This window comes from Pterocles gutturalis, unplaced genomic scaffold (assembly GCF_000699245.1).
Source record: "Pterocles gutturalis isolate BGI_N339 unplaced genomic scaffold, ASM69924v1 scaffold4260, whole genome shotgun sequence".
In the NCBI taxonomy this organism is placed as follows: domain Eukaryota; kingdom Metazoa; phylum Chordata; class Aves; order Pterocliformes; family Pteroclidae; genus Pterocles; species Pterocles gutturalis.
Genome location: NW_010140508.1, coordinates 46,010 through 65,946, shown reverse-complemented (window position 1 = coordinate 65,946; position 19,937 = coordinate 46,010). Strand labels below are relative to the sequence as shown.

General features: G+C 36.6%; 2 protein-coding genes across 2 annotated transcripts in view; one reads left to right on the top strand and one right to left on the bottom strand.

Moving 5' to 3' along the window:
- The first annotated feature begins 2,102 nt into the window (after positions 1-2,102).
- On the top strand, positions 2,103-6,795 carry SPATA22 (spermatogenesis associated 22). The gene is made up of 7 exons (XM_010083692.1): positions 2,103-2,145; positions 2,293-2,421; positions 3,151-3,205; positions 4,481-4,808; positions 5,133-5,262; positions 6,128-6,225; positions 6,604-6,795. Exons 1-7 carry the CDS (start codon positions 2,103-2,105, stop codon positions 6,793-6,795), a joined length of 975 nt encoding a protein of 324 aa, XP_010081994.1.
- Positions 6,796-10,767: 3,972 nt separating this feature from the next.
- Positions 10,768-19,937, bottom strand: part of TMEM211 (transmembrane protein 211) — a 49,337-nt gene continuing 40,167 nt past the window's right edge. The window contains exon 2 of the mRNA XM_010083691.1: positions 10,768-11,073. Within this exon, the coding sequence (XP_010081993.1) occupies positions 10,847-11,073 (227 nt within the window). The 3' untranslated portion in view covers positions 10,768-10,846. The remainder of the gene's footprint in view (positions 11,074-19,937) is intronic.

Here is a 19,937-nt window from a genome sequence, read left to right as displayed (position 1 = left end):
TTAAGATTTCACTCCTCTGAATTAAACCCTGGGACCAATCCCTTATTCCTATGTTTGCCAATGCTTACACACTTCAAAAAACTACACAGCATCATATTTAGTTTATTAAGGATTCAGGTTGGTTTTATGTGCTACATACAAGTATCTGTAGTATAGTGCATCTAGAACACGTGCCATGAGCTGAGAAACATATACAATAATAAAATGTAAATGAAATAAAGTCTAGCTATCAAAGCTACAAAGATGTATGTATAAAAAATGGTGATTGCAGAAAACGACAGGCTCCAATCCTGCCGAGGGCTGAGATTTTCCACAGAAACCAGTCAGCAGTCACACGGTTGAGAGCAGCCGTGTGTAAAACCCGGGACAGTGGCTGACGTGAAGAGCCTGAAGAGTGCAGCGAGTTTTATTTGTATCCTGTTTGTGTTCACACGTGCGGGGATTCAGCTCCTGTCCCCGGGTTCTCTAAGTGGTGAACATGACAGCACGTGGGCCAGCTCCACGAGTTCAGCGATAATTAATTAAATCCTCCAGGGAACCGATTTAATCGTTCCTGCGAGCCGCTCACCTCAGGACCGGCAGTTTCCACCCAGCCCGCTGCCAGCGCTCCCTGACTGCCGCCCTCCCGCAGTAACTGCTGCGCTGCCGCCTTTGAAGGGAGAGGGCGGCCAGCTCCTTCCCGCCCTTTTCTCTCTCCCGCAGGCGCGAGAGCGCGGCTCTTCGGTCCGTTATTTTTGGCGGGCTTTACCTCAGCCCTCTCCTTCAGACTCCAGCGAGGCGTTTCCTTTAGCCTGGAACCGGTGCTGCTGCTGCTGTGTGAAGCACTGTGGAGGCTGAGCCTGGTATCTCCTGTTCTCTCTCCTTAGCTTATTTTTTTCCACAGCTTTAGCTCTGGGTTTTGGTTTGCTCATTTTCAAGAGAGGGCGGAAAGCAAAATGATAGTCTAAAATCCTATGCAACACCAAAACTGGCTTCATAAACTGAAATGTCAAGTTTATTGGGTTATATTTTACAAGTGTGTCACTTACTGGTGACCATTAGGCTTTGAAGTGCTGGCAATATAGTTTAAACTGTGTAACAGCAGTGAGCTGGAGGCTGCTCTAGTGTTGTCACGCATGTAATTGATGTATCTCACAGAAATAAAGAGTAAATTGGTCTATTAGTCTAGCTGTGGTAGGTACTTGTGCTCCATTCTTATCAATATGTTTAATAGCTGCATATGGTTAACTATCAAATCAAAATCAATGTAGGGATAATGTCTTATTTACACACACAAGTAAGTGGTTTGACTCATATGCCACTGAAAGCAATGTGCACCTGTGACTAACTTTGACGTACAGCAACTAATGCTCCACAATAGTCTGTGCAGTATCCTCAATGTATACAGTAATACACAGACATTTACTATAAAGTAGTTTAATCAGAAAGCAAATATGGCAAAACACCTGTACCCTATATGGTAATATATGTTTCTTTTCATAATATTTGATTAATAATAACGATATTTTTTATGAGTAAGGTATTTTTTTGTATGAAGTAATTGGCTAAAAGTTTTAGGTCTGTACCCTAAAGTAGAGAAAAGTTTATTTTTTGAAGCATGATGCTATTTTTCACAGAATAGTTACATCAGCTTTTTATTCAAAGCCACGTACCTTGCCATCACACTTTGCAGCAATGTATAAATATGCCTTTTCTATTAGTATTCTATTTTCAGAAATTAAAAGTCTTTGTATTCAAATGTATATGTCCTTTTAAATTTGGGATTCAATTCCGTATTTTTAAACCACTTTAAAAAGTATCTAATATGACTTTTACTTCAGTAACGTAGCCATTTGGGCCATTAATCTACAAAGAGCAATTGCACGTCACTTTTGTACCTGTGGATCTTCTAAATTCAGTACAACTCCTCGCGTGTGTTAGGCTTGTCTTTGAAATGATGCATGTCACTGGGTATACAGAGAGTTAAGAGAAACTGACATAAAATCACATGAAATTTGATGTGTTTACTACATGAGTTAGTTTACTTTGTCTGCTTATCTAACTTCCATATAGCAGATCTGGAGTAATCAATACACTGTTGCTTATTAAGATAAAGCAAAGAAATGCAAAGGAATCTAGCTGACACTTCAACTCGCAGCACAGCAGGTACCATCCGTTCTTTTATGCTTTACAGTTCATACCTCATTATGCTTATATACATAACAGTTAAGTAATTTTGTTTACATAGTTATAATGTACATTGTGTATCCTTTTACTATTTGTATAGTATTATTATTTGAATTTTAATTTCAGGTTGTCTGCCTGTACCTCTATTCAACCAGAAAAAACGAAAGAGAGAGCCCCTCACTTCAAATCCACCTAAAAATGAGCCAAGTACCAGTTCTGGGGCTTGTACTTATGACTTTTCTCCCACACCATTTGGTAAATACGTTTGTTTTTTTTTTTTTTAATGGCTCTAAATCCAATTAAATGTTACCATTATGATGGTATTTTATTAAACTAGACATTGTCTTTATCAAGAACTATATACATCCTTTATGTTTATTTCTGAAAAGTTCATTATGTAAAAAACGTCCTCCAGGAAATTTCTTTCTTCTCTATACAATTGAGCTTTTTATACTTTGTGCCTAAAGGGAGTTTGACTCTTTGTGTGTTAGAGAATGAAGTAGCACTGGCATTTAAATAGAGTCTCTCGAAACTCTGACCTTTTGTTTTCAGTTGATTTCAATCAACATTCAAGTCCTGTGTTACAAGAAGAAACATTTATAAGATGTCTTTCTTATAATTCAGAAGAGAGCTTCTGTTCTTCAAATTGTCCTTGGAAAGAATGATGCAGAATTCTGCCTTTAGTACTTTCATTATATCTTACTTATAATAAAGTTAAAAAGTTTACTTAAAGTAAAAGTCTCTGTGCCAATAAGCCTAATGTAAGTCAACCGCTTCTAGAGAAGCAACCTACTTGTTAGAAGTTGCCTTATAATTAAAGATATCAAAGGATCACGTTCCCTTTTTTTTTTTCCTCAGTCCTTCCCGTATGAGACTATTTGTGGAACATTAGGCAGATAAAGAGTAGGAGTGCTAAGTAGATCTATTACCTTTCAATCTTTCCAGATTGTATCCATATTCAATCTTTTATCTTTTGAGAATTAGGCTGGGGAACTGCGAACCCAGAAGTGGCTGAAATACAGAAAGCTGCAAACTATGGGTATGTAAAAGCAGGTTATTTGTTGTTTATTGATTTATATTGGGGTACTATCTGATTGTTTCACAAACTATGATCCATGTGTCTGTCTTACAATAAAGCTGCTACTATGTCACTGATACTTTAAACTTATTTTTGAAAGACAAACAGAACATCAGATGGCTCGTTCCCTTAGGAAACCACCAAATGCATCAAATTCTAATTTAGCAAATGCTGGAAGAAACTTGTATGCCTGCAGGTTGATGAAGTCTTTATTGTCCTTCCTTAACCAAAATTATTCTCATGTGAAAATATATTTTAAGTTTTCCATAATCTTGTAGCATTCAGAGAGACCCTTTTAATACTCAGATCATCACTGATCACAATTCCCTTGTGCTTATGAGCCAAAACCCACTGAAATGTGGGTTTTCAAGTGTACCTAATGAGGCCTATTAATTAGACCTGATATCTAGCCTTATCAGGCCTAAAATTCAGTCTTGCCACAAAAGTTGATTTAATTTTGCTGGTCTTAGATGTAATTTTTTGAGATTCTCATTTACTTGAAGTTTTGCCCACTTTCAAAGCAAATTTATCCAAATAAGTTTCTATCAGTGTACATTAGGGCAATTGTATATCGAAATATTGACTCAAAACTGAATATAATTGTGGACTCTGTGCTTTTATACACCAAGGAAAAGCTTACAGATTTAGACACCTAGAGAGGAAAACTTCCATCAGTGTTGTAATTGTCCTTTTTCTCCTTTCCCTTCCTCCTGTTCCTTTCCAATGGCAAAAATGAGTGAATGTTTCAGACGAGTGCCTTCAAAGGCAAAAAAGAATGGAGGTGGAAGGAATTTCTGAGCTGCCTTTATAAAATGAAGGGTGTTAGAAATAGTAAGGTCAGCACGAGAGTGTTGTAAAATGATTTCTTCAGTGACGGTGGTAGAAGCATTCAGAAATATCACTGTCAGAAGAAACTTTGCTTATTTTATTTTAGAGTTATGGAAAAGATCTTAGGAAGGATCCCTTACACAGGGCAGGACATTAATTAAGCAAGCTTTTAAAGGCCTATGGAATGTAGCTGGATTTAAGCACATGTGTGATCACTGCCCAGTCTATGGATAAATTTAAGTGTATACTCAAGTGCTTTGAGTGTGAATATTTAACAGATATTTTTAGAGCTAAAACAACAAGATTGCTTCTCTATGCTTTAATTACATATCTGAGTATTCAGAATAGATATGGTAATACTGAAATATGTCCTCTGTTGTACTGCAGGGCAGAAGAGAAGACTCCCAGTACTAAAGCTTGGAACAGAAAAGAGTATACTCCTTTAAGTAACACAACAGATTCAAGATCTGGAATTATTCAAAAGTTCAAGAGCCCTTCAAATAGTTTGAAAACTATCCAGCAGCAAAAAACCCCTGATAACCGTAATTCACCTCAGCATATCAAAACAACAGCAACCAGCCAAACATTTACACCTAAAGCACAATGGCCAGTGAAAGCTAACATTGTTTCAAAAAGTCTGCAGGATCATAGTCTGGCATACAAGTTTAACCACGATATTCAGAAAAATAAAATGAACAAAAAACAAGTTGATTGCGTTCCAGAAGACAAAAGCCAGGTAAACTTACAGAGAGAGTTAGTAGGAAGATACAATGAAGAAAACAGTAAAGAAGCAGAATATTGTGGAAAGATGAGGCTTTCATCAGTCCTGGCTGCCTTAGTAAACCGTTAAGTTTCTGAAGATGTAGAAATGAGATTTTCATACTATAATAACCTACAATCCTCAGCATGATCATGTAAATTGTCAGGGAGTTGTTTGTATAGTCTGAACAAATACTCTAATTTTAATGTAAATATTGGGTAGTTAATATATAAATGTCTGTGCCTTTTAAAATTGTGTGAGTGTGTATCTCTAACTTGAGTTTTCATCTTCCTCTGAAAGGAAGTTTCATCACCTCAATTAAAACTTAAAGAAAAAAGGAATTCTTTGCGAATCATATCTGCAGTCATTGAAAGTGTGAGGCACTGGAGTCAATATGCGTGTAAAACTCCACTATTATTTGAAGTTTTAGGTAAGCAGGATAGTTTGCGCTGTAACTGATAATAATGGTAGGACAACAGCCAAGAGAAAATGTTATTAACTCTAGGAACAATATACTGAAATACTTAAAACCACAAAATACTGGCATGAGCAGTATCGAGTTTTCCTGCTGGGAGATCCATTCAGCTATCAGATATGACTAAAGTAGGTACAAAATGAATAATACAGTTCTTCACCAATATTTAAGCTCTTTCTGTCCTGTTTCTTTTATTTCCTTGTTTTTTATAATGTGTTAATATTTTCTTCCTATTTAACACAAAACTTCTATAGGGAGGTACAGTTTTACAGTAATTTTTAATGCAATTAATCTGGGAATAAATTCAAGTCTGGAGTTCTTCTAAACATAGATGACTTTTAGTGTGTTTCACTTTGTGTTTTAATTGATGCTATCTGAGAAATTAACACAACAAAAGACTGAAATAATTTAACTTTAAATCAAGGTGAATAAGAATATACAGTGGCATCTCAGAACACTATTCTGACAAGGTTGCAAATATTTGATTTGCATATGAATGTCAATAAAACTTAGAGAATTGTGTCATGCTCTGCTTAACAAGGGAATAACCTGTTTACAGTGACAGTTATGGAAACCACATTTGGTCACTCAGTTTAGAGAGACATCATATACAATTTCACTGTTCAAAGACTATGTAAAGCCCAGAATTTATATTCGAACTTCCAGTGCTGTCAGCATAAGTTCTCACAGAAAGCTGATGGTGATTTGATGTATCTTAGTGCTCCTGTGTAGTAAATGTTGTCTTGGTATCTTTGTAGATCATACTTTGTACTGCTCTGGTGTTTTATTCATTGTGATTTATTTTTGCTAAATGGTATAGGCACACTTGATTCTGCAGTGACACCTGGAGCATATGGGGCAAAGAACTTTCTTCTGAGAGATGGAAGGGAGATTCTGCCTTGTGTATTTTATGAAATTGTAAGTATTGCTGTGTACATACATAACACTGACACCACTAGCTATAATCCCTTTTACGAAGCTAATAATATGTTCTGATAAGACAGAAAATTACTGTGCCAAAAGCAAAGCTCTATGCTTGTACGATATTGTTCCCAAGCTGGTCTAGAGCAATAATTCAGTCACTCTTTAGGCATCCTCAGACTTCAGTTTCAGCAAAAGAGGTGGGACTTTCAGTTCCTCTTCTAAGTAGTTGATAATAGCAAAAAAGCTGATGTAAATTCCTTCTCTATTTGATGTAGTCTTCAGAAATCCATTAATAACTAATAAGCAGATATTTTGAAAGCTTTTATGTTAGGTGATATAATTTTTTATTTTTTTATTATGCTTTTGATGAAGGACCGGGAGCTTCCAAGACTAATTAGAGGTCGAGTGCACAGGTGCATGGGAAACTATGACGCAAAAAGGAACATCTTCAAGTGTGTCTCTGTAAGACCAGCAACTATTCAAGAACAAAACACTTTCAAAGAATTTGTTAAAATTGCAGATGCTGAGATGACAGCATATGTAAAAGCCATGAATGAAATTTAAAACCATTGAAACGGTTGTCCAAAACTGATTTTCACTCATCATTACACAGAAAGGCTGGACATCCTAAAGCATTTACCAAATATATGATTAAATAATTGAAAATATCACTATGCTGTGTTATCCAACAAATGTTAGCAACAATGTTGTTTCCACCATTAATTTCCTAGTTTATCTTTCCTAGTTGTATATACAATAACAGGGTTTAGTTACTTAGTATAGATTTTACTGGAGAAATTCTGAATTAAAATGTTTAGGTTTTGCAGTAGCTCAAGTGTCTTAGAAAAAGATCATCGATACTAATTCAGATTGCCATTGCTTTTCATTATCTTCAATTTTTAGAAATTCCTTCAATACTTATTTCAAAACATTGACTATATAGTTCTTTTGAGGAGTATTTGGTCAAAGTTTAATAGCTAACAAATGTCAACAATGTTCTCTTTGGCTCTGCCTATTGCATTAATGCTGCTTTGGTAGAAAGTAAGAAGGTAGTCCTTACTCCAGTTCCAACTAACAGGTTCCCCTTGCTTTGCTGGATTACAAGAACACGTGTAAAATCTTTTCTAGAAATGAACATAATAGATACTACAGAAAGATTTCACAGGATGCAGCTGTATGTATCAGGTATTCATATGTTTCCTGTTGATATGTTATCTGATTCATGGTTTTTAAAAAATAAATAATCAGTATAACACCTGTATAAAATAGCAACAGACCCTGAAGCTGTAGGAAGATTGCTCAAGGACACAGAGGAAGTTGGAGAGAAATAATTATTTGCACACAGAACTTCCTCGCCTTTGCCACAGAAACGTCTTTCATGAGGGATGGACCATGTACATGTTTGTGGTTTTGCCTTCAAACATTAACTTTCATAGATTATTCCTTGCTGTTTCTATTTCCTTTTCCCCTTAGCTAGTTCCCCTACTTCAAAAGCTTTGTATCACATCTGTTGGGAATTGTAAAACAAGAGATGTCAAGAAAATAGTGAACAGTGTATTCTTTTTTAAAATTTTATTATACAGTGTTGGCAATTGGAAATTTCACATTTAAAATAATTGAAATATTGTATCCAACAAGTCAAATACAGAAAACAGTTAATATTCTAAAAAGGAGCCAGCTATTCAACGCAGAAACACATTAATGGAAAATACAGCTTTTAGTTACACTTAAAAAATTATATATTTAGAATAAAACTTGAACCTGGTCCAGTAAATTGTTTGACTTGAACAGGAAAACGCTTTTACAGAGTTTAACGCGCAGACAATCTTTATTTTAAAAAGTGATCTGTCAGTGTTAGCACGTGTATGGTTAGCAACACCCTCCTTAATGTTCCAGTTAAGGATTTAAAGTATGTGTTTTACTAACTGTTGTAAGAATTGCTTGCATTATCATCTCTACCTTCTGTGCTAAGGTGGTTCTGAGCGTTGATGTATCAAGGAGAGTTTTGTCTATCCAGTTGTAGAGGTCATATACATATATTTGATTTCCTTTATATATTATAAAATATTAAAGGAAGTTCCAAATGGAAGAATTAGCTTAACTCATAAAAGGTGCATAATATTATAGGACGTAGAGTTTAACGATGTTCACAACAGAAGCTGAGTTTTAAGAAGTAAAGGATTTGGTACAGCAGTGCTCTAAATTGTAAGACTCCACTGTAACAGTAATTTAAAACTGCAAAGGAAGCTTGAACTATGGGACCAGACCTGCAAGCATCTGTGCGTGTAATCATCACACAAATGTTGTAGTCCCACTGATTTCAGTTGAATGATTGATGGTTCCAGTTCTGCACATGTGAAAGCTATGTTAATAAGTAATGACAGGAACAGGTCATTTGCTGTATGTTATGGCTGTTAACGAAATGCTAAAAAAATGTTACTTTCAGTAAGTGTTTAGATCTTTGCAAAAAGTTTTCTAGTTTACACTAACAAATCACTTTTTCTAGTGAAACATTAAGTGAACAGTCGTAAACATTACACAAAACAGAAAAAACCCTAGGTAATACAGTTTATACACACTACTCAACATTTCTCCTTTGTTGGTGGTTTTTTTTTTTAACCATATTGATCCTGTCTTGTATAATGGTTCTAGTGTAAAGGCACAGGTTGGTTAGGAAAGAAAAGCCTGCATCTCTGTCTCTCTACTTCATGGTGATGATTTTCTTTTTACATGTTGTTTGTTATTCCTCACTTTTCTGACTCTTATGAAAATTATCATTTTCAGCCATTCATTTAAAAAAGTGTAAGACATTACTGAAAAGTACATTACTACACGGAAGTGACTGAAATTTATTCTTCTTAATTTAGAGGCATTCCTTCAACCTATTTTGTTAAATATTTGGAAGATTTAATTCCTCAGTCACTGTGATCAAAAACACGCATAGCATGCACTCTCCCTCTCTTTCTCAGTTTACTTAATTCTACATGGAAATCTCTATTTTCAAAGATTAGTGATGGAACTTGCTAAGTTTATGTCCAGAATTTGCTTTTAGAGTACATGAAAATGTAACAACAGACAATTATTTTGGAAAACAATGCAATGTTCCATTGAAGTTTAGAAGGGTGAGGAATGTAAACAAGACTGCAGAAGTCATTGACGTGTACTCAAATAACACAGTGATTGTTCTATCTGTTTGTGTTTTCTTATACATCCTCAACATGTCTCTGTCCCTTCATGTACATTTTCCATTAAAAAAGAAAAAAAAAAAGAAATTCAGGAATCAGTTGGACTCAGATAAGTGAAGAATAATAAATTTGATCACTTGGTTTGTGCCAAAATACAAAACTAAGAAGTACGGCTCTGAATTAAATATAATCTACGTGATTATTTATTTTTAAATAAATAATAGAAAATAAAAGATGAGAATAGAATTCTAATTCCATTTTTATTTTAAATGAAAAACATAACAGTGGAGTGAGATTAGAACCCAATGTTTCTTTTGCTTAAGGCAATCAAGTGCACTTACTTCAATGCTTGATAGTAATGAATTTGGTGCTGTTGTGGAAATCAGACTTCACAAATTTCACATACAAACTCATGAAATATGGCCATTTGCTAATTCTGACACAGCATCAGATTCTTAGTCGTGTCCAGTAGCATTTCACTTCACTTTTTATTTTTTCAATAATGGGCTTTTAATAATCATGGAAATATCAGAATCTAGTTCATTCTGGCTTGTATTATCACTACATACAAAGGCCATCGGGCACATAACATTTTTGTAAATAGAGATTTTTCTTTTTGGTCTTAAAAAACAAACAGCAAAACCCAAAATCTACAGTTGTAATAGTTCAAATAATTTTGTAAAAGTCCACCTAAAATTATAACTTAAGAAATACCAAAAACAAATTCTTAGCATTTTTTTTTCCTGCGGTTAAACTATTAAATCATCATGAAGACTTTGGAAGTGGTTAGAGCAATCTGTCTGTGAAAAAAGTAATTTAAGTCTTATGCAAGTCTTCATGAAGATGACTGTAAATCTTGAAGACTAGATCAGTATTAAAAAGGGTGCCGACAATTTACAATATGCAGTTACTATGAACAGATACAGATTAAGAAGAAACATTTTCTTTTATAGAATTATTTTTAGATATCAAGCTTAATTTTAGGCCGTAGCTACTAGTAGGTGCTTTTACAGTAACCAAAATAATTGTAACAGAATATCATTATTGATTTTAAAACTATTGGGTTCATAAAAGTTTTGACATTTAATAATCTATAAAAAGTGAATTGAAGCTTTTAAAAGATGATTTTGAGACACAAAAGAAACTGGGAGGTAGACAGATGTTTTGAGGATAAACAGATTTTTTTTGTCTAAGGCATTATGCCACTAGATGTTTAGAGCAGTATACAGGCTGCTGATTAATCTTATTCCAATTCCAGAGTGTTTGCTGCTCATACTTACGGAAGACTATCAATGCACTTTTGGTCTTTGTGAATCTGACCTTCTCTTCCCCATCTCCTTTTTTCTCTTTAGCAATACAGCTAAATGGAAGTGCTATAATAATTTCTGCCTGTAGACAGGAATGTTCTGTTCTTAAACAGTAATAAAATACTATAAAATAGTAGGTATTGGAGTTGGAGATATGTGCTCTTTTGGTGCATATTTTGCAAAGAATGGTAAAAAGACCGACAACATGACCCCAACAATTGCCAGCATATACCCCCATCCAATCTGGCAGTCTCCTGCATAGTAGATGTCTGAATTCTCACAGAATCTCTTCACAGTAGCAGAGTTGAAACCAAAAGGGTAAACCAAAAGCCCAGAAGCCATTATGAACACTAGAGAGGAGAAAAAAAACAAACCATGAATTATTATTGAACACTTAATTCCTTTGAAAAAAATCCTTCTTTTAGAAAGGCAAATATATGTTATACTAAAATCAATGGAAAAAGTCATAGCTTAAAAAAACCCTTATGATTGGCAGGTTATCTTCCTTTTCATAACTACCTTTTATGGACAGCAGTGTCATAACATGACAGCAAGTTGGCATTGGGATTTTTTTCAAGAGGACTCTTGCCCATTACATAACTTCAGAAACGTTGTAATCCAAATTATGTAGCCATTTAAAAAATAAGATGATTCAGACATAATGGAATCCAGAGGAGAATTCCTACACTTGCAGATTCCAAACCAGCTTGATTTTCTTCTCAATAGCATTTTTGTACTCGAAACAAACAACTGCTTTGTTCTACCAAACAAAAACTTTAAATGAAAGAGTTTAAATGTAGTTTTTCAGATTCTGCTGATCAAGTTCTGATAATGTAAGCACTTTCTCATTGTTCTCAGTATTACAAAGTCAAATTCTTTAAAAAATTGTGCATTTGATCCAAAGATTGTGAGATAAAAAACAATTCAACCAGCTGTCTTTTTATTTTGCTTTTAGCGTTGGAATCTTTCAGTATATTTTTTGGAATTTTCTCTGTAAATTTAAGGATTAGAAAAATTATTGACCTGAAGTTGAAACCTAAAATTCCTATATTACCTAATTTTGAAAGCTTGGACTCTAAAAACACACAATAAATATAACAGGACATGCTGTAGAAATTTAAAGGTTCAGCACACGAAGGCACAGAGTTAAAGTAGCTAGAAATCTCTCCCAGAGAGTCCTCTCTTACTCCTTCTAGCCAAATACAGTAGCAGGTTAATCCAGTGCATAATGAAGAAATATGTCTAAAATACGAGCAAAGCTTAAGCCACCTCTTGATGTTGGAAAGGCAAACTTGCCTCCTGCAATTACACTGTCTGTATTATCTGTTAGCTTTTAATAGAACTGCACAGATCTTACAGTCTTTAATTAATACATGTTACATTTAAATATCATGGCTTATGCAATTAATTTAATGAACAGCAGAACTACTTTCTCAGCTTTGACTTTGCAAGGTATAAATCATGACTATGATAAAGATGCATTAAAATATACCAGGTAGAGTTCTCGGAGCCTGTTTCTGCCCACTTGGGAAGTCAAGAGGGGCTGAGCTGGCTGATGCAAAGGATTATGCCATCCCAGCCACTGTCTATACCCCTTGTTTGAAGAGAACACAGAGAAACCATTTTTTCTTTTCCAGCTTTTCTACTAATGAAAAACTACTGTATTTAAAATCTATAGTGTATTTTAAAGATTTTATTTTATGTACTGAAAAGATACCACTAAGCAGTCCCTTTTCCTACCTTCTCGTTCTTCCAGGATAGTGTTTTGTTCAAATTCAAAGTGGATTGCTAGTGATTCAACAACAGTGGTAATCAGAATTAACTGTTATGTTTGAGCTGATAGATAATTCATAACCAGCAAACATCTAATGAAACATTAAGATTATAAAACAAACACTACATGCTGTTCTCTGTATTTGTAATTGCCTTTCAGGTAGGGCATGAGCGTATTACTCCAATTATTATATTGGAGAGGCTTAATCTTAAAAGTATCCACTAAAAAAGGGCAATCACTCATTAATCTTTCTTAATTAAAAAAAAACCTTAAATAACCTTGAGAGCTAGAAGAAGTCAAAAAGCTTAACACACTCTGCCTGTAAAGTCTCTGAATAATTTGAATTAAAGCTTTCCTTCTAGTCTAAATGGAACTGCTGAGTTAATCCCTTCTAAAAACCAAGACCAAGAAAATGGAAATTAAAGGGAGAGAAACTGGAACAGCAGCAAACTTGCCAAGTCTGTTTCCCTCTAGGGTAACTCTTGTATGGGTACAAAGAGAAACTGCCTGTCAGTAAGTGGAGCTCCCACAACCACTCTTTTCCTTTAAGCCTTTATGAACGATATGTTTTCAGTAGTTTGCAAGGAAGGGGCACTGTGGCCTTCCCCTTTTGCCAGGTTCAAGGTCTGTGAGGGTGATACTGCAGGTGCTGGTTAAGGGAAGGTCCTTTCCAGCTCAGGCAGCATCTTGAGCACTTCTCATGCTCCCTGATAGTCAACCGGCTGCGGGTGCCCAGGGCAAGAGGGAGCTCACAAAGCTCGGCACTGAATTGCTAGCAGCTCTGCTTGTGCGCTTAGGCTCTACCATTAAACGAACATACAGAAGCTGAAGCTAAATACAAAGAAGTAAGTTGTATTATGCAGATCTCCCTAAACTGCACACATATGATACCACTAAAAACAATACAAAATGAAAATACAATTAAAATGAAGCTAAACTAGACACACATACAGGCATCTTGTCTAGTGAAGCTCACTGATCTTTCCCAAAACAAGAAAAAATGCTACAGGTCAGCACGCTTCCTTTGTTCACAGCCTGAAACCTGTGTGACACTCTTGCACACCCAGGAAAATTCCTCAAGCACCACCTCTGTACGCAGAAACATTGGAAGCAGCCTTGGAGAACAACCAGAAAAAAAGGGAGACTTTTCCTCCTGCTATTGTAAAGTTTGAGGGTGCTAAGCCACTACACTGAGCAACAAACTAAACCATGTTAGTCCCTAGACCTGTGTAGGTTGTAGCATTCACTCGTGGGCTAATAGAGGTAGGAAGCAGAACAACGTGCTACCTAAGAGACTGTGATGTGAAGAGGATCCACAGCACAGGCCCACTCAAAACCCAGGCTGCTCGACTGCATGAAGAATGTTGAAATAAGCCTCGTGGTGCAAAACCTTCTGTAAAATGTTGGGCCCATTTGCAAAGGAAAGTGAGCCAGTTTTAAGTAAAACAGCAAATGCTCTAAACAAGAAGCAGATCTAAAATTAAAATTGCAGTTTGCTCATCTTTTCAAAGCCAAAATAGTCCATGCGTCTCATTCAGCAACAGAAAACATTATGCAGAATTGGAAGCAATCTTTTTATCATAAATCCTTTTAAATGTTGCTAACCGTTAAAATTTGCTGCTTTTCTGACCATATCTCAACTCCTTGCTCTATTTCATGTATCTGTCCATACATATGTTTTCTTTTGATTGGGTTCCTGATGTTGTATGGTGCTATTTAATGAAAGAAGCTTTTTTTTTTTTTTCTGAAGGCTAGAAATAATCTGCCACAGTCGAATGTAATGTGTTCACATATCAAACGGGCTAAAAAGTTACCCATGGTTTCATATCCTCAGGCATGTCATAGAATGACCTCATTATTCTCATTTAGGTGCCCTCTTTCTTACAAAGGCTCAAAATATTGAAGAGCCTGTTATTATCAGCAGAAGCCAAGCTTTCAGAGATGGTGCTAATGACTCCTTAATAGCGCTGTCTGTCAGCAGTGCAGTTAGCTGGGAGAGCACACAAAGAAACAGTGGGGCTCCATTTAGGCTCCTCATAGAACACTTAAGCCTCTGCACAATTTTCCAACAACAAACATCACTTTAAAATGTGTCAGAATGCAGCAGTGAGTGCATCTAACCATGATGAGCAGTGCAATCCCGCTGTCATACAGGGTGATGAGGCTAGGCAACAGATTTGGGTCTGTTCTACAGCATATGGAGCGTAGAGGGGATTTGCTGGTAAACTGGATCGTTGGAGTTCTTGGCTTGACTGATCATTTGCTTCATTTCCCGTCGGCTATTGGGTCTTGTTAAAAACATGCATTTTTTGATTTTATTATCGGACACAATGTTTGTTATTGTTAAGTCCTCGTCACCTGGGTTCTCACCAGTAAGTCACAGCCACTACTGACTGCAAGGCGGTTTAAAGTCAAGTCCACGTGCATTGGTTCAACTGTAAATCACTTTTTATTTCTACTTTCCAGTCTTCTGGCGCCCAGTTACAGTCTCACCCTCCTCTCATCCTCCTTACTTCACTGGTGTCCTACGGCCAGACAGGGATGGCAGTTCCTCCTCTGAAGGGTTTGCTAGCCAAGGCAATACCTATGTGCTGTGCTCTTGGTTCCTGTGCAGTCCCAAAGCTTAAAAAAAAAAAATGGTTTACCTATTTTTTTTTAAAAAATGGTCTACTCCTGAATTTGTCAGTTTCTAAATAATAACTTTAATTAACAGGAGTAAGATAGTATTAGAAAGGAGGACACTTCTTTTTAGGGAAAACAGGACATTTTGGAGAAAAAGTTGTAAATTGTTCATGATAATAATACTGAATCTATGACACTTCTACTCAGGGAAAACAGCATTTTAAAATCTAATAAACTGTGACTCTTTGTTATTGCAATGGCTCATTCATTTCATTAAGCTCCTGAAATACTGTTTAATTATTTAAATCTATCACATACCATTTTCAAGTTTATTTTAAACCAGACAAACTAAAGTAATGCAGTTCTCTAGAGTGTGTGTAGAGGGCACCAACGTACAGCTCTCTTAAATACCATGCACAAAAAATGGCTATTTCCATTTCCACTTCTTTCCACAAGACTGATGGAGTTTTCAGTGTATGAAAGAAAATAATTGAATGGTTTTTCTATACTGTGAAGCATGAATGTGAAGACTGGGCTAAGCTTATGTGTATGCTGAAATGGATGGAAATCCCGAGAGACCACAAATGTTACAGAGATCAGAAAAAGCTGTTTTCTTTTATTGTGTTTGTTAGTATGTTTAGATGATCTGTAGGAGTTATTCTGATTACCAGTAGTACACTATGCTGTGTGCACGAATTATCTTCCTGAAATTACCTGCTGTAAGAAGACTAGTTTGCCTTAGAAGTTTAATTTCCTTATTTTAGGAGGATATTCTATTCCTGATACTTGTGACAATGACAGGTTAATTGCAAGATTGTGGGACATATCAGACAATCACTAGAATCAGGGCTGAATCATAGGCCAGCAAGAGTATTATTCCAACCCTATTACAGATTATCACAGTTCTATCTCTTCTTGGAACATTTTTATTGACAGAGCTTAATCTACTAAAGCAGTTTTCACTCATCTCATCAAGAAGTTTCCTCTCGCATATAATCCATTACCTCCCTTCTTAAAGCTGGCAGTTCTTCTCATGCACAATCAGTTGACTTTGAATAATAGATTTCCTCTCAGGTTTATATATTTTATTAATCTAATAATTTTATTAGCTCCTTTTAAGCTTTTCTTTATGTTTATGTCATTTTTCTTACATCATCTTAAATGACAAAGCAGATGCTGATCCAAAGCTACAGACATCCTAACACAAAGTCCGAAACAGAGCTAACATCTGAGCAGCAATGAGAAAACCTTTCAACCAGTAACATAGCCAGACATCTCCAAAACCTCATCTCTTGTCCTACCGCACTGGCTAGCCTACACTCAATACTTTCCTGCACTCTTCCCAAACACATATGTTTGTAGCATGACTGAAGGGTTACTACATTTAGGATATTTTGGACATAGGTGGTCCAAGTTCCCTTGTACAAAAAGGAGATACCTATTTGTCTCTTCCAACAACTGGAAACATAAAGACAATGCTAAATAAGATCCGAAGTCACCGTTATTGTTGGTAATAGCTGTGCATGACTGTACAAACAGAAACAAGATGGAATTTTGGGCTATCCACAAATTAGTGATTTCCTTTTGGCTACTCCAGAAAAAGAGGAATTACCTAGAGTAATTTTGGTGAGAGCTGAAATACATTTAAAATCAGCGGGCATAATTTTAAATGCCAATTAAGTATAAATAAAATGAAGAGGAAAGTGACCTGTCAAAGATAAAACTAACCAGGCAAAATCCTACCGTTAGTGGAGCAAAACTTTCCAAGGGCAAGGCAAACAGGGACCACTGTTGAATTTCATTCTACTCAGCTGAACTCCTGGCAGGTGCATGTCAGGTACCTGTAGTTCAGTCTTGAAAGCAGCCCTAGCAATTATTCCCTCCAAGGAAAGCCAAATGGAGAGCAGGGAAAAGGGATAATAACGCCCCTATACTTGGTATCAAAATTCTTCTTTTGTAACTGAACAAAGAGCTGGATCTCGTAATAATGATACAGCCACTTCTAACATATTACAGTTTAGCTCTTTTTCTTCGTAAAGAATTATTCCATTGGCTTCATTTCAGTCAAACATGTTGTGATTTGAAGAGCATGTATCAGTACTGGACTGTTGCCAAATAAGTAGATTACCCCAGTTCCTTTTCTAGCTTTCCTAAACGCTAACTCACAAGTTAGCGTTTAGCAGCTATAGTATAAATGCAGTTATAACGAAAGCTATGCAGCTTGTTAAACCCCTTTGTTACCTAACAAAGGAAATGTATTAGTTTGTACAATATTTCCAAACCCTATGTTTAAATAAATGCTAAGTATGTTGACTACAGCTCACAAGCTAAGGAACTGCATCAGATACAGTAGCTTATGTTTTTATATATGCATATATACGCAAAACTGGCAAATACATGTATATAAAAAGCTGGACAGGGTTTTCCATTTCAGTTTATGTGGATGTCGGTGAGGTGGAACAGGAACAGGTTATTTTAAATAAAACTAGCACTGAAATAAGAGTGCCCGTGCACCTTTTTTTAGCACACATCTTTTTAGTACCACTTACATACCCCATTCTGTTGGCACAACTTCCTCACTCAGATGGGCCCTTATTGCCCAAATAGCCTCTTTCAGAAATGTCTGACAATTGTACGAATAGCTGAATCTACCTCACTTTTTAACAGAGTGGAATCTAGCTATATAGACTTTGGCAAAGAAATTATCTGAATCCGACATAGAGGTAATTGGGCTTGGTAATTGCTGCATTAGCTGCAAGTTTATTAAGGGCCACAAAAGGAAATGCCATCCCAGTGACCTTTGAGGTTGCATTTCACAGCATGTTTCCTACATAGAACGAATGATGAAACTTCAGTATTTCTGCCAAGCGAGTGGTAGCTATGGTGAAGATTTATAGATGTAATCTGGTAATCTATGGGCCTAATCATGCAGTTAGAGAGTTGTGTGTCATTTACTCAAAAAGGCTGAAATCATCCAGCACTGTGTGGACTATGGTGAAGGAGAGCATTTTGTCATCTGCAGGGTTAGAAGATAGACAGTCTATTTAGCACACTGTAAAAGGGAGGGACAAGAGCTAATGTTTCTCAAAATAGCAGACTGTTACACAAAATTTTGCGAGACTCAGAGAGCTAAGAAATGGGGACTGTCAGACGCACTCTGATTTGGAAGCTGTTACAATTTTCCTTTTTTTGTATTGCTTCAATAATTATATAGATTTTCTGTTTAATTTTTTTGGAAATTATGTAAGTCATGCTCAGTTCATTTCTTTCAGAACAGCAAACACAGCAGCAGACTACTAATACTGACATATTTAAGTGTTAGATTCTTTAGATGAGAGCAGCAGGTTCAGAATGTATTGTGCCCGTGATGTGCCTCTTCCCTTTATCTCTGTGTTACATTTCATTCAACAGTTAAGAAGTGCTAATAAAAAGGGAATATTTCAGTTGTTCTACTTTCGGTAAACATAATATGGTAGATATTTTCTGAGCAATGCCCATTGGTAAACTGCTGACCTCCATTTCTACAGTTAGAAATAAAGGTGGCAGATGCTTTGCTTCTCTTCTTAACCTGTCCGTGCAAGAACCTGCATGTTCTCCAGTACAGGCAGGGAATTAAATTGATGACTGGAAAATTTGAATTAATACTTCTTCTCGTGATCTTCTGGCTAAGAACAAGTGCAGCTTCAGCTCACCATCTGATGCATCCCTAGCAAGGAACAGTATCAGCCTGGGTCCACAGGCAGCTGGAAGCAGTGAGGGAGCGGACACGTGTCCTTGCAGCGTATTGTCTCTCCTTTGGAGCCAGCTCGCCTGGGACGGGGAGATGCTGCCCATCCTACAGCAGGCCTTGGCTCCTGCTCTGGCTGTCAGTTCCAAGTTCTTAAATAGCTATTTAGAGCAGGGGCTGAGATCCAAAAGATGGGCAGTGATGTGTAGATCACCTGAAATGTCATAATTCGACATGACACATTTGCTGCCTTCGCTTCCCCACCTGCTCACCTCACAGGGCTGTTTTAAATCAATCTTTTCACCTTTCCCAAGACTCACCATTTAAGCAGAGCAGACGCTCATGAAAGCAGATTTATAATGAAGCTGGTGGCCATTAAATACTAGCCTTACATCAGAGGTGACCTTATTACAAAGTCTTGTATGGCAAATTTATTTGGACTTTGCACATTCTATACATTGTCTCCCACATTGCAGAGACACACGATGCAGCAGCCAAGCCAGTGGTGGCGGAAGGACTGATGCCGGAGAATAATGCCCATGTCTCACTTCGTTACAATTGCACTTCACATCCCAGCAGTCTTCAAGCCTCAGGGATGTCGCATTCATTACCTCTTTCAGAGACATGTATTTTACATAAATGGCTGAAAGGTGATTAGAATCCCTGACAGAACAGCATCTTATCTGGAATGCAGCCGTGAAAAATATGTGCCTAAAACAAAAAAGGCATCCTACATCCTTCCCCTAATTGATTTAAGCTACAAAGACCAGCTTCAGTTTTCCCAGGGCACAGGAACCACTAGGAAGACACAAATTGCATGTTTTCATATCTCCTAATAAAAACTCCTTGACAGGGGGTTGAAACGAGAGTTTTCTATTTCTCAGACGTCCTAGTCCTGTGAATGTCATCCTTCAGCAGAAGCACACGTACTACCACCTGATCATAAAAAACAGTTCTGTAACAACCCTCATTTCACGCTGCTGGTTCCAGCCCACCATAAATCAGCAACACCACAAGTCACGTTGGAAATAATTGTCTGTTCCCGAGCTCCCCTCTTTTTACAGCCCAGGTGCCGCACAGCTGTAGCCATA

Bases quoted from the DNA above. Each gene is read 5' to 3' on its own strand.
- SPATA22 (XM_010083692.1), top strand. From the start codon at position 2,103: ATGCAAAGGAATCTAGCTGACACTTCAACTCGCAGCACAGCAG. The intron at 3,206-4,480 runs GTATGTAAAAGC...GAAGACTCCCAG, and splicing joins CAGAAAGCTGCAAACTATGG to TACTAAAGCTTGGAACAGAA. The intron at 4,809-5,132 runs GTAAACTTACAG...TTCCTCTGAAAG, and splicing joins TTCCAGAAGACAAAAGCCAG to GAAGTTTCATCACCTCAATT.